General features: G+C 47.0%; 1 protein-coding gene and 1 long non-coding RNA gene across 3 annotated transcripts in view; both read right to left on the bottom strand.

Annotated features, from left to right (window-relative positions):
* LOC309362340 overlaps positions 1-13,857 on the bottom strand; it is a 167,301-nt gene that overhangs the window by 81,607 nt on the left and 71,837 nt on the right. The window lies entirely within an intron of this gene.
* The window catches only part of OLFM1 (olfactomedin 1), a 47,899-nt gene that overhangs the window by 15,183 nt on the left and 18,859 nt on the right, over positions 1-13,857 (bottom strand). The window contains exons 1-2 of one of the 2 annotated variants that reach the window (XM_081897880.1): positions 11,777-12,480; positions 3,061-3,210 (exon numbers count right to left, since the gene is read on the bottom strand). In XM_081897880.1, coding sequence (XP_081754006.1) covers positions 3,061-3,210; positions 11,777-11,926 — 300 coding nt within the window. In that variant the 5' untranslated portion in view covers positions 11,927-12,480. Of the gene's footprint in view, positions 1-3,060; positions 3,211-11,776; positions 12,481-13,857 lie in introns of those variants that run through there. The other variant, XM_081897881.1, reaches the window with a different exon arrangement.

The following is a 13,857-nucleotide window of genomic DNA, read 5'->3' as shown; positions in this document are numbered from 1 at the left end:
CCTCTGTCACACGCCAGTCTCCTGGGAGGATAATCCCCCCTCTGGAAGTATAGTACAAGCCTCCACTCTAAGGCTAGTCCATCTTTGATCATTCATAGTTAAGCTTGCTTTCCCTTCCCAGGGGTTAAGCTATGCTAGCCCTGCTGCTTAGAACGTCTCCATGAAGTATGGTGTGATTTTTCGTAATACAAAAGTTACAAGAGTCCACCTTTCTTCACAGAGGATTTGGCCTGCTGGCTGGCTACGAACTCTAACAATTCAATGGAACCTCCATGCTCAGGAGAACTATACCTCTGAATATCATTCGGAGGCCATTGTCAGCGGAAGGACATAACCTCCCAGAAGTAAATGGCTGTCCACAGTCAGAAATGGAGTGTCCATTTAAATCAATGGTTCCCAAAGTAGGCAGTACACCCACTGTGGGGAGATGGGATTACCTGGGATGCACTAAGAGGCAGGCGGTTGGCAGGGACGTGCTGGAGGGGTAAAGGACTACCAGACTTTTAAAAGCTGATATCAACAGATCAAGTTCACCAATTTTGTTGAAATAATTAAACTAAATACTTTTAATTGGATTTTGAATAGGTGTGCAATTCATGGAGACTGCTTTGAATTTTATTGTTATTATCTTCCTTAGTGGTTCATGCAGATTGCTATTCTGATTTTTTCTTTTTTGTAGGGTATGGTAGGGGGCACAGGGGATGACTTTATGGAAGAAAGTAGTCGGTGGCTAGAATTTTTTTTGGAACCAGCAGCTCAAGTGGACTTCAGCTTGAACCTATGCAAGGATTTAGAAGTATAGATTCAGAAATTCTGGACCAGCTAAGATTTACTTCCAGAGTTGGAGGTAAAATAGATAGATATATAGATATGGAAATATTAATCAAATCCTGGCAGATAGTCTTCCAAATGCCAGGGATAATGGTATCACCCACAAGAATCCAATTAATTCAAAGGGAGGGGGCAGAAAAGATGTTCATTTCATAAGAATTTATGCATGATCAGTGGAAACCATTAAGCAAAGAATCCCTAGATCCCAAGATTATATCCCTTAATAAGATTCTTCTGATCTCTCTGCCCTGCAGGCTATTAAAATCAGATCACGTGAGTGTTGGTGTAAAATATACATCGCTACATATCACAACTCCTTTTTTTTGGCTAGCATTTGATGTGGGCCATGCTGTCATCTTACTCTAGCTTTTCTTTAATGTCAGGAGGAGAGGGACAACAGCATGGTGCTCCATTTTAATTTTGCTTCCTTCCTATAGTTTTTTAAAAATATATATATCAGGGAAAAATTGGGCCGACTGGCTCTCTGAAAATGCTAAAGCATTCTGTGAATGGAGAGTAATGCAAACCATGCCAATTGGCGATGTGATGATGATAGTAATACTCACCCACTCCTGTTGCTGATTTATTTGGGACAACACCCAAGGCTTTGATCTTTTCACGGTTTTAATTAACAAGAATGCATCAGAGTGCCTCAAGCTTTCAAAAATATTTTTTTCCTGCGGCTTTCAGCACCGTAACATCCAAGCATAGCGAATTAATGAAAGCAAATTAATTGATCCCTTCCACAGCCAGAACAAAATTTGCTCTTCCCGGTAAGTTTCCCCTGCAAGTTTTTAAATGTCAGATATTCTCCCTAGGTAGATGCTCCTGGGTGCTCAGGTATTTAAAATGTGAGAAGAACCCCATGACATGCAATTGCTATATTTGAAATTTGGCAGGGTTTGGCAGCAGACATGCATCGGTATTTAGAGTTTGACCGTGGAAGGGTTATATCTCATAAAAGGTACCTGCAGAAGGGAGAAGGCCAAATCCTCTATAAAGATATCACAGTTCAGAACTGGAGAAGGGTGTGTGTGTGTGTGTGTGTGTGTGTGTGTGATTTTATGCATTTTTTTTGCTCACAATTTCATAATTACCCAGGTTTTCACCCGTACAACTGGACTTGGTATTATGTTCTCCAACCAATATAATTCTACTGATCGAATGCAAGAATTTCAAAATTGTGAACTGTAAACCTTATGCAAAGATTAAACATTTTAGCCATTTTACCAACTGCCTTTTTCTCAATCAGTTGGTTCAAATGAAATAAAATTGCAAATAACTGACATTTTATACACTGAAGGGAGAGTTGTTGTGTGACATTCAGGATGACTCAGCTGGAACTCATCACCAGTTTTTCTATTTCCTAATATAATAATAATAGACTTTTTTTTAAAAGGAACAAGTTCCCAACTTTCAGCCCCACCAATTAATCAACTAAAGTTGAGTTGATTAACCTACCACTGAAGTTCATTAAATATTGTATTTCTGGAGTGAAGTAAGGATGGGAGACACAACCCTTTAAAAATGCATGCAGGTCCCGCTATTGGAACACTAATTATCTGCAATTCAGTTACCCGAACATAAAGAATTACCCTGAAGCCACACTCCAAGCATAGCTGATTCACATATTTGAGCAGCAGGAGTTTGCCCACTCCCTTGTTTTTGCATTGCTGGTCAACAGCAGCCAATTCCAGGCAGAAACTATGGAGAGTGGCAGGGACAGATCCCAGATGAGAAATGTTCCCACGGGAAATAAGGGAAATAATCAGCTCATGACATGAATGCTTGCCTAGTGAACAGGATGCATTGTGTTTGGAAAGGAGGACCTGCAAGATTAATCTACTACTGAAGTTCATTAAAGATCATAGCAGTAGGTTGGTGGAAGGTAGAGGGACATAACCCCCTGTTGTGGTTGTTTTTTGTTTTTTTAAAAAGCAAGTTCCACCAATTAATCAACTTAACACTTTAGATGATTAACCTATCACCAAAATCCATTAGAGGTTGTAGTTGTGGGGCAAGGCAAGTGTAGGGAAACAACACATTCAAGCTGAAGTTCTGTTACAAATATTCACTCCTCCCCCCTCCCAAAAAAACAAGAGAGCAATTGGGCAATCTTTATCTCAAATCCATACTTGGTTATGCAGTAGTTAAGCTCAGCTCCGTTTGCATCCCAGAGTAGTCATTACGCCCTCCCACCCTCTGGGTCTTCCTGGGACACCTGGTTACCTTTTCTAATAGCTGCCGCAGTTGCTTCGTCCTGGCGTCGCGCGAGCACATTGTCTGTTGGGGGGCCACCACTGTGCATATACACCGCCCTTCGCTGTCCTGAGCAGAACTGTAGACCTGCCAACTTTCTTCTGGGTTGGTAGGCAACACCTAGTTTGGTAGAGGGGAAGGAAGCATAAGAGAACACAGAATAAGAACCTGAGAGATGCATCAGACCAAAGGGGACCCATCTAGGCCAGCGTCCTGTTCTCACAGGGGACAAATACCCCACAGAACCTAGGAACTGCCTCTGGACTTGGAGGTTCCATAGGGTCCGTAGGAACATAAGAAGAGTCTGCTGGATCAGGCCAATGGGCCATCTAGCCTAGCATTCTTTTCCCACAGCAGCCCACTAGATGCTTGTGGGGAACTGGCAATGCGGGTGCATGCATGAGGGATAGCCCTCCCCACATCCTCCCCACATACCGGAGACAGACAATAGGGAGCTAGATAGAAAGTTGAAAGGGGAGGACTGGCAAGATAAGGAAATGGATCAAAGATTGAAAGAAAGAAAGAATGCATGTCACCATTATTACCAGCTTCTACTGTGGAGATTAAAACAACACCACCACATTTTTTCAGCCAGGTGGGGTAGGGTTTGTCCTTTTTTTATTTTATTACAGAGTGGACAGCTTTAGTCCATCATGTTCTTTTTATACTTTTGGTGTTATTTTGAATTTTGTATTCTGTTTATTTCATGTTGTGAGTGACAATTAATGCAAAGGATGATAATTATATAGAGAAAGAACAAAATTCAAAGTATTATACATCCAGATGCTACAGATAAAAATGTTTAGTAACTACAGTGTTCAGAGTACAGACATCATCTCAGTAATCTATTCAACAATCCTATAAGGTGGGCCCAGGGGCGTAGCTCGGGGATGCCAGAGGGGCCATTGCCCCGGACGCAGATTGCCCCCATACAGGCAACCCCCACACGGCCTGGTCTGGTGCTCCTCTCCTGATGTTGGTGGAACCAATGCTCATGGAGCAGAGCACTGGGACAGGCCATGCTGGGGGTCCCAGTGTGGGGGCACCTGCTTTGCGCCAGCCCAATGCCACCTCATCTGGCCAGGCTCCCTTCTGTGTGGGTGGGCACACTGTGCCCCGGCTTGGCTCCAGGGTGGGGCAGGGTCGCTCTGATGGAGTTGGCCATGGCTGGTTCCTTCACCTACTTTGCCCTGCCTGCACCTGGCACACATGCACCCTTCCGTCACGCATGTGCCTGCCCCAGGCGCTGCTTGCTCATGCAACACCACTGGGTAGGCCAGAATTCTTTCTTGTCCCTGTCTTGCAGCTGATGGTGGGATGTGTAGCTTTGGGTGTGTGGGTGTCACTCATTTAAGATCACCTAAGTGGCCTTAACATCAGCTCCCTCGGCCAGTAAAGCGAGATGAGCGCCGCAACCCCAGAGTTGTTTGTGACTGGACTTAGCTGTCAGGGGTCCTTTACCTTTACCTTTAAGTGAACTAATGGGAGATGTAATGTTTAGAGCCTCACAATGCTTCAAGCTGGAGGGAGGGGGCTTCTGAGGTCCCTCCTTGCCCAACACAGACCCATCAATCTCCACATCTAACATTGCCAAGAGTTTAAGAACATAAGAGGAGCTCTGCTGGATCAGACCAAAGGGGGGCCACGTAGTCTAGCACTGTGTTCTCATAGTGGACAATCAGACAGTGGCGTAGCATGGGGGAGACTACGGGGGCCATGGCCCCGAGTGTACAACTAGGCACCCCTACAGCTTCTGTTAGGATTTCTGTCCCGTCCTGCAAAGGTGACAGAGCAGCCTGTCAGGGGCTGCTGCCACTGCCCATGCAGGTTCTGGCAGGCCTCATCCCTGGCTCTCGTGGCTTCCATGCCTGTCTGCAAGGGGTCTCTGAGCCCTAGAGCCCAGCCTGGCCTCACCACCCCGACCCCAGCAGAGGCTGGCAACCACAGAGGCACTTGCTTTTCGCTCAGCAGACTGTGCTCCCCAGACAGCAGCGGGAGCAGCCCAGGCCCACGGTGGGCAGGCACAGATGGAGGGAGGTGGGAAGGGAAGACCCCAGTGCAGCCCGGCCCGGCGCTCCTCTCTGAGGACATTAGGGGGATTTGCCCACCAAGAGCTGCCTTGGCCAGCCAGGCTCCCCCTTGCGTGGGTGGGCAGGCCCCGCTTGGCTCTCGTGGCAACCCATGCTATGCTGCTGCAACCAGATGCCTCTCCTGGGAAGCCTGAAAGAAGTATTTGGGTGCAAGAGCCCTGTGGTTCCCAGCAACTGGTATTCATGGACACACTGCCTCCGATAGTGGAGGTAGAAGAGCTCTGTAGCTGGTTCACGCTATCTAGTCCACCTAGTCCAGCCTCCTGTTCTCACAGAGGCCACCCAGATGCCCATTATGGGAACCCCAAAAGAAGGACCTGGGCACAAGAGCCCTCTCCCTTCCTGCAGTTTCCAGCAACAGAAGTCCAGAAGCATTTACTGCTTCCAGCTGTAGAGGCAGGGCATAGCCATCATACAGTTGTATTAAAAAATCTGCCTTTTTACTGTGATGTTTTGGTCTGAAGGTTGTGTGAGGACAATTTCTCTTGAATTGAGGGTAAACTGCAAGGTCCCAAGAACCAAAAAAGTGGCCCCCTCCAGCACACACTGGAACTCCTTGATGCTTGGACCCACCATGAACTCTATTATCTATCTATCATCTATCTATCTATCATCTATCTATCTATCTATCTATCTATCTATCTATCTATCTATCTATCTATCATCTATCTATCTATCATCTATCTATCTATCTATCTATATCTATCTATCTATCATCTATCTATCTATCTATCTATCTATCATCTATCTATCTATCATCTATCTATCATCATCTATCTATCATCTATCTATCTTTCTATCATCTATCATCTATCTATCTGTCATCTATCTATCATCTATCTATCTATCATCTATCTATCTATCTATCTATCTATCTATCTATCTATCATCTATCTATCTATCTATCTATCTATCTATCTATCTATCTATCTATATCTATCATCTATCATCTATCTATCTGTCATCTATCTATCTATCTATCATCTATCTATCTATCTATCTATCATCTATCTATCTATCTATCTATCTATCTATCTATCTATCTATCTATCTATCATCTATCTATCTATCTATCTATCTATCTATCTATCTATCATCTATCATCTATCTATCTATCTATCTATCTATCTATCTATCTATCTATCATCTATCTATCTATCATCTATCATCATCTATCTATCATCTATCTTTCAATCATTTATCTATCATCTATCTATCTATCTTCTATCTTATCCATCCTTCATCTGCAGATCTCAGGGCAGTTATTCCACCCCTTTAATCTGCGCATGAGAGAGATTTGGAGGGATGCTGAGAAATCGTCACATCACTTAACTTTGAAGGTGGCGGGATCTGCTTCATGCCCTGAATCTCCCTCTTTGCGCCCGCATGGGAAAGCGGTGCAAAACAAGGAACTCTTCAATTGTTATTCCCCATTATCTGGTATCGAGGTTGTGCTGTCACAACAGACCTCCTTAAGAAGACCTTGGCTCCAACCAGATGGGAAGCCCACAAGCATGCCTTGAGTGCAGCAGCCCTCTCCCCACCTGCAGCTTCTAACAACTGGCATTCAGAAGCATTGCTACCTCTGACTGTGAAAGCAGTAGACACTGATAGCCCTCTCCTCCATGAGGTTGTATCCTGCATTAGTCATACTTGGGGCAGGCCTATTAAAATCAACACTTGTGACTAACATTGCCAATTGATATCAGTGGGTCTATTCTGAGTGAAACCTGCAGGACCCCCCCCCAGTGTCCCTATTTTCTAGGGACAGTCTTGGATTTACAGAAGCCATCCCAATTTTTGATTTAATCCCAGAATGTCCTGCTTTTCCTTAGGACAGTCCTATTTTCATCGGAGAAATGTTGGAGGGTATGGAGTTTTGTGACCCCCAAGGCAAGGAGACAAGTAACTATACAATCTTTAGAAGATACCTGAAGGCAACCCTGCATAGGGAAGTTTTTATGTTTAATGTATTATTATTATTATTTTATTATTAGTTGGAAGCCATCCAGAGTGGCTGGGGCAACTCGGGGTACTACTACTACTACTGGAATAGGACATCCCTATTTCATCAGAGAAATGTAGGAGGGTATGAACCTGGTTGTTTAGAACCCAATGCTCAGATAAACTGGACAACTCCCACCTTTCCATTTGCAATCATGCACATTACTGTTTATTGTGATTCTTTTAGAATGCAGAGAAACATCTTGTCCAAATTTTCCAGGTACTTGGAGTTCCAGAGAACGGCTCTAGGGACTATTTTTGTAGCTCTGTAAATAATTAACCACTTTAAAAGCATCTTTATGGTCAGTCTGTTTCACCAAAGTGGGTGGGGAGGGGGGGAGGAGAAGGAGAAGTAAAAAAAATCCTACAAATGAAAATAGTTCCTTCCACATTTAATCTGTATGTTTCAGACAAGGGGAGAGAGGACTGAGACCCCAGATTCTGCATTCCCTTACCCAAAGAGCTGCTGCCAGCCAGAGTTGACTCCAGCTTGGTGCCTTCCAGATGTTGTTGGACTACACTGAGGTTTTATACAACCAAGCAGTATATACATTTTATGAAATAAATAAACTACAGCTCCCACCAGCCCCGACAGCCAGCATGGTTGATGGGCAGGGATCACTGGATCATATAATTGTGGAGTTGGAAGAGACCCCAAAGGCTCATCTAGTCTAACCCCCTGCAATACAGGAATCATAGCAAAACCATCCCCGACCCAGCTTCTGGGACACTTGGATGTCTTCTGCTTTCACACACTGTCTCCCCTTCCCACATCAACACACCCCTTCCACCCCCATCACAACATTATCCTGCTTCAGTAACAACACACACACCCTTTTGGCACTGATTCCAAAGAGTCACATTCTCTCAAACTCCCCTTTGTCTTTCTCACCTGGAAATAGAAAGACAATATCTTAATAGAGCCAGCATGGCATAGTGGTTAGAGGGTTGGACTAGCATCTGGGAGACCAGGGTTCAAGCCCCCTGCTCAGTCAGGAAACTCTTACACCAGTCACTTACTCTCAGCCCAACTTACTTCACAGGGTTGTTGCGAGGATAAAATAGGCAGGAGAACTATACACCTTGAGTTGCTTGGAGGAAAGGTGGGATACCTACCTAAATAATAATGTACTTTTCAAATCCAGGGGCTCACATATGCAAGAGCTCTGGTCCTTTTGCAAATTCCCCAAACCACACCTTGAAAAGATATCAGACCCTTCTCCACCCACATTAGACTTCTGCTTTCTAAAATAACCTAAATCCAGGAAACTGGCTAACAAAACAACACCTTAAATCATAGCTATAATGATCACAACCAAGAGATTTCTTGGGGGTGGGGTGGGATTTCATCTGAAGAGTGTGGAGGGAATAGTCTAAAAAGAGTTTGGGTAGCAGATTCTTCCCTCTCTTCTTCCTGACCCTAAATAGATCATTAATCTTCCCTGCTCAGCTGAGACATCCACTGTAAAAATGGCACATCAGCCTCAGCAACAGGGAATATTCCCAAAAGCATATTGGTTTCATAGAATCGTAGAACTGTAGAATTGGAAGAGTAATCCAGCCCAACCCTCTGCAATGCAGGAATCACAACTAAATAATGCCTGACAGGTGGCCACACAACCTCTGCTTGGAAATCTCCAGTAAAGAAGTCCACCACCTTCCAAGGAAGTCTGTTCCACGGTTGAATGGACCTTACTGTTGGAAAGTTCTTCCTAATGTCTAGTTGGAATCTCCCTTCTTCTCACTTGAATCCATTGATTTGGGTCCTGCTCTCTGGAGCAATAGAAAACAAGCTTGCTCCATCGTTCATGTGGCAGGCATTCAGATGTTTGAAACTGGCCATCATATCCCCTCTCCTTCTCCTCTTCTCCAGGCTAAACACCCCAAACTCCCCCAACCATTGCTCATAAGGCTTGGTTTCCAGACCTCTTATCAATTTGGCCGCCCTTTTCTGCACACGCTTCAGCTTGCTTCTTTCAATTTCATTTGCTCTAATCCTTTAAAGAGCCTGTGTTTTAACAGCAAATACAGGACATGGTGTTGTTGGTTGTTGTTGTTTTTACTCCCTCCACACACACAAAGATTTACAGCTGCTTTATAAATCTTGTGTTTCACCCCCTATACACACGGTAATTGACCTAGTCAGCAATCATTTCTGAGCAACACACACACACCCCATATTGCAATGAACAGCGTGATTTGCAGCAGAAATCTGAGCATCTGTTTGCTCAGAAGGACGTCTCACTGTTTTTGATGGGGCTTAATCCAGAGTCAACTGCACCCTGCCATCTTAATTCCTGGACAAAAACTACCTCCCGTTTTGAAGATGAAAAAATAAAATGAATTGCTGCACAAATCAAGGCTGTTCCTTCCTATATCCTTCATGCCTCTTTTTGGGGGGTGGGGTGGGAGGGAAGGGAATGGTGGTGATGGAGGAGGAGACAGGTGGGAACTGGTGGGCCCCATCACACTTCTCCACCTGTACACCGTTTTCTTGCACAACATCATAAGGTGGCTATAAAAAAACCACCACAATTTTGACATTGCACAGGGCAAGAGATTGATAAACAGGAAGGAGGAGAATGAACATGGTCAGCCACAGTTCACTGGGCTTACAATTAGGGAGACGGATTATGGGGGGGTTCATGCTCTCAGCCACAAAGTGCTCTCTCCCCCCCAGCAAAGCACATCACAGACTCCAAACCCGCTGCATTAAGTCCACTTGTTAGACCAATACTAAGAGGATTCCCCTTAGAGTGGGTATTTCAATGCTCCCCACCAATCACAATCACCACTCAATCCATCTTTCTACACACCAATTTTATTTTTATATGGGACATATAAGCGTGCACAGGACTGGGACCCTGATGCAAGCTCTCTTTCTTTGAGGCTCGCACACTGTCCTGCTCCACAGTACACTTCCAAATCTCACCCCAGAACCTGCTCACACATGAAGGTGAACAAGCCATTTCTTAAAAGAAGTATGAATGAAACTCTGCATGCAATAGGGTTGGGTCAGCATTGTACATGACTAAATACATGCCATGCATTTAAAGCATAGTCCTTCCTTGGATGATCCCGGGAACACTAGTTTGTGAAGGGTGCTGAAAATGGTCACCTTGTGGGGGATAAAACTACAGTTCCTGTGATTCTGTTTTTTTAGGGGGGATTTCTGCATTGTTTGACATGTGGAAGCATATTCAGGTGTTCCAAGACCTCATATGATGTTTCAGTCCTAGGATGGTATGCAAACCATCCCTCCATTTAGAAAGTGCTGCACCAGGTCATATGTGTGGACAGATGCAAAAATTGGGTACCACATTCTCCTCCTTCTGACTCTGATGGATGGGATGGAGAGGAGAGCCCCCCTCCCCCGCAAAACACTGCTTGCTTTTTCTTTTTTAAAGAGGATCCTCAGCCACTTCCCAATCTTAAGACACCCAAGGACTGGATGAGGAGAAAAGAGAGCTGAAGTCTTTGAAAGCCAAAATGTCTAACTGCAGGCAGGACTGCTGGTGGTCAGGGCATTGCTAAGGACTCAAAGCAGTGAGGCCTGCAATGGCAAGCCTTTGTATGAAATTTGCATCTGATGATCTACAGAGGGGGGATTTAAGTGGTGGGAGGCGACTAAATGGTGTGTGTGTGTGTGAGTTTGTGTATGTGAAACCATCCACCCTATGAGCAAAGTTAGTATTTTAAGACAACTTTGCTTATAGGGTGAATGATTTCACACACACACATACACACACTATTTTAAGTTAGAAAGAGAGGAAGGGAGTGACACAAGATATATGCCCCTCTCCAAGTCACCTGCTAAAAAGACTCTGATGGATTGGATGCAATATGTCTGTCGGTCTGTGTGTCTGTCTCTGTGTATGTAACCTTCCCTATTGGGTAGGTGCTTGCCAAGTTGACCACAGGTGGCAGAAGGTGATCTACACACTTCCAGCCAGCCAGCACCCACCCTACCTTCCTAAAGGCGTGTCTCCTAGGAGGAGAGAGTTTGGAGGCTCCCAGTTCTGCAAGAACCCACCCATTTGGGGAAAGGCCATCATAGCTTAGTGATAGCGCTTGCTTAGCATGCAAAAGTTCCCATGTTTGACCCTGCAACGGCCTCTTCAGACAGGACTGGGAATGTCCCTGCCAGAAACCTGGGATAACCTCTTCTAGTTAGTTCAGGCAGGACTGGGCTAGAAGGACCAAGGGTCTGACTAGCTCTTAAGGTTAATCAGAGGAAGATCATCTACTTTGCATGCAGAAGGTCCCAGGTTCAATCCCCTGCTTGAAACCCTGGAAAGCTACTGCTGCCAGTCTGGGTGCTGCTGAGCTAGATGGCCCAAGGGTCTGATAAGGCAGCTTCCTACATTCACCAGGAGCAGCTATTTCTTAATGAGTAGAGCATTTGCTTTGCATGCAGAAGGTCCCAGATTCAATTACAAAGGTCCTCTGTCTGAAACCCTGGAGAGAGCCACAGCTGCCGGTCAGTGTGGACACTACTGAGCTGGATGGACTAAGGGTCCATGTTCCTCTGCTGCTCCTTCCTCCCCGCCCTCTCCCAAGCCCATCCCCTGTCAAAGAAAGGGGCAACTCACCCCAGTGCTCCTGTCCAAGGTGCCCCCGGAGGCTGCAGTCAGCTTGGTGGTGTTGAGCCCTACCAGGGACGGCAAGGTCTGGGACATCCAGTTGGTAATCATGGCCATGGTGCTGAGGACCACGCCGATCTTCAGCAAAGGCACCGACATCGCGTCGTCGGGGGGCGCCTCCACCTCCTTCCTCCTCTTCTGACTCGCCCCTTCCTCGCCTCGACGGGCAGCCCGGCCGCCGCCGCCTTCATTCTGAGCCGGGCTCCATGCTTCGCGCCAGGCTGGGCTCCGCCGCCCACCAGCCACCCAAACCAGCCGGCCAACCCTGCCACATCCCGCTCGCCCTGGCGCCTGGCAACCTGGTCCCTACCCGGTGGCTACTACAACCACCTCTTAGCTCCCTCTAGGCTTCCTGGGCGTTCCTCACCCGCTCCTGGGCGTCGCACCAGGCTGATGGTTCAGTCAGGAAGCTCTGCAAAAAAGCAGGAGATTGAAGAGACGGAGACGCAAGGGGCGGAGGCTAACGGTTCTGCTTCTGTTCGCCTTTGCAAAGCTGGACGGCGCCCGCTCTGCAAAAGCATCCCCTGTTCCTGCGCCTCTTGCGCTGGCTCTGCCTGGGTGAGCGGGGCGGGGATGTAACGGGTGGCGGAGAGAGAGGGTAGGAGGAGCCGCCGTGCCCAGCAAGCGCAGGCTGGTGTTAAAGCATCCTTCTACTCTGCCGTCCTCCAGAGCCCACCTTCTTCTCCCTCCCTCCCTCCCTCCCTCCCTCCCTCCCTCCTCTTCCCGCCCGGCCTTTTCTGACGCCCGCTGACGCCCCCTGGCGGCATCCAGCAGCAAAGAAAGGAGGGGAGCGCAAAGGACCCCTCTAGGTAAGGCGCGGAGAAGAAATCCTGCCTAGGAACTGCCTCAGATCAAACGGGAAGGGAAAGGGGAGAAAGAAAAATCCAGCAGGGATCCAACTTCCTTGCATCAGGAGGCAGCAATGCTTCTGAATGCCAGTTGCTGGAAATCACAGGAGTGCATTGTTGTTGCACACAGGTCCTGCTTGTGGGGTACCTGGTTGGCCACTGTAAGAACAGGATGCTGGACTGGATGGGCCATTGGCCTTTAATAGCAGGGCCTTTCTTATGGAAGTCTATTGTGATAGCAGAACTTCCATGCTCAGGGACACTCCACCTCTGAATACCACTTGCTAGGAGATGCAGGTGAGGGGAGTTGCTGTAGCACTTAGCTCATTCCCATAATGGGCATCTGGTTGGCCACTGGGAGAATAGGATGTTGGAGCAGATGGGCCACTGACCTTATCCAGCAGGGCCTTTCTTATGGAAGTCTCTTGGGTTAGCAGAACTTCCATGCCCAGGGACAGTCTACCTCTAAATACCAGATGATGGGGAACAACAACTGTGGAGTTTCTGTTACACTAAGATCCTGCTTGTGGGCTTCTTTCCATTGGGGCATCTGGTTGGCCACTGTCTGGAAAGGATGCTGGGCTAGATGGACCCTTTTTGGCCTGATCCAGCTGCAGGGCTCTTCATATGTTCTGCTCCCAGCATTGGAGGCAGGATGCCTCTGAATACCTGTTGCTGGGAATCACAGGTGGGGAGAACTGCTGTTGTGCTCACGTTTGTCTTGTGGTGGGCATTCCATTGGGGCATCTGCTTTGTAACTATAGGAACAGCCTGGTGGATTAGATGGGCTTCTGTGCTGATCCTGCAGCCAGACATCCCCACTGTTGGAGACAGTATACAGTACCTTGGGGGGTCGTCTCTAGCTCAGTTGGTTAGAGCATGGTGCTGATAATACCAAGGTCACAGGTTTGATCCCTGTATGGGACAGCTGATTATTCCTGCATTGCAGGGGGTTGGACTAGAGCAGTGGCGTAGCGTGGGTTGTCAGCACCCGGGGCAAGGCAAGTAATTTGCGCCCCCTAACCTGTGGATTTTAGTAGGGGCAGAGAGCTGCGAGTGCGAGCGCGCCCCCCCAGATGTTGCGCCCGGTGCGGTCGGCCCCCCCTGCACCCCCCACGCTACGCCACTGGACTAGAGGATCCTCAGGGCCCTTCTAACTCTGTGATTCTATGCTTCTACTTG

This window comes from Podarcis melisellensis, assembly GCF_964234715.1.
Source record: "Podarcis melisellensis genome assembly, chromosome: Z".
Lineage (NCBI taxonomy): Eukaryota > Metazoa > Chordata > Lepidosauria > Squamata > Lacertidae > Podarcis > Podarcis melisellensis.
This window is presented reverse-complemented; position numbering and strand designations above follow the sequence as displayed.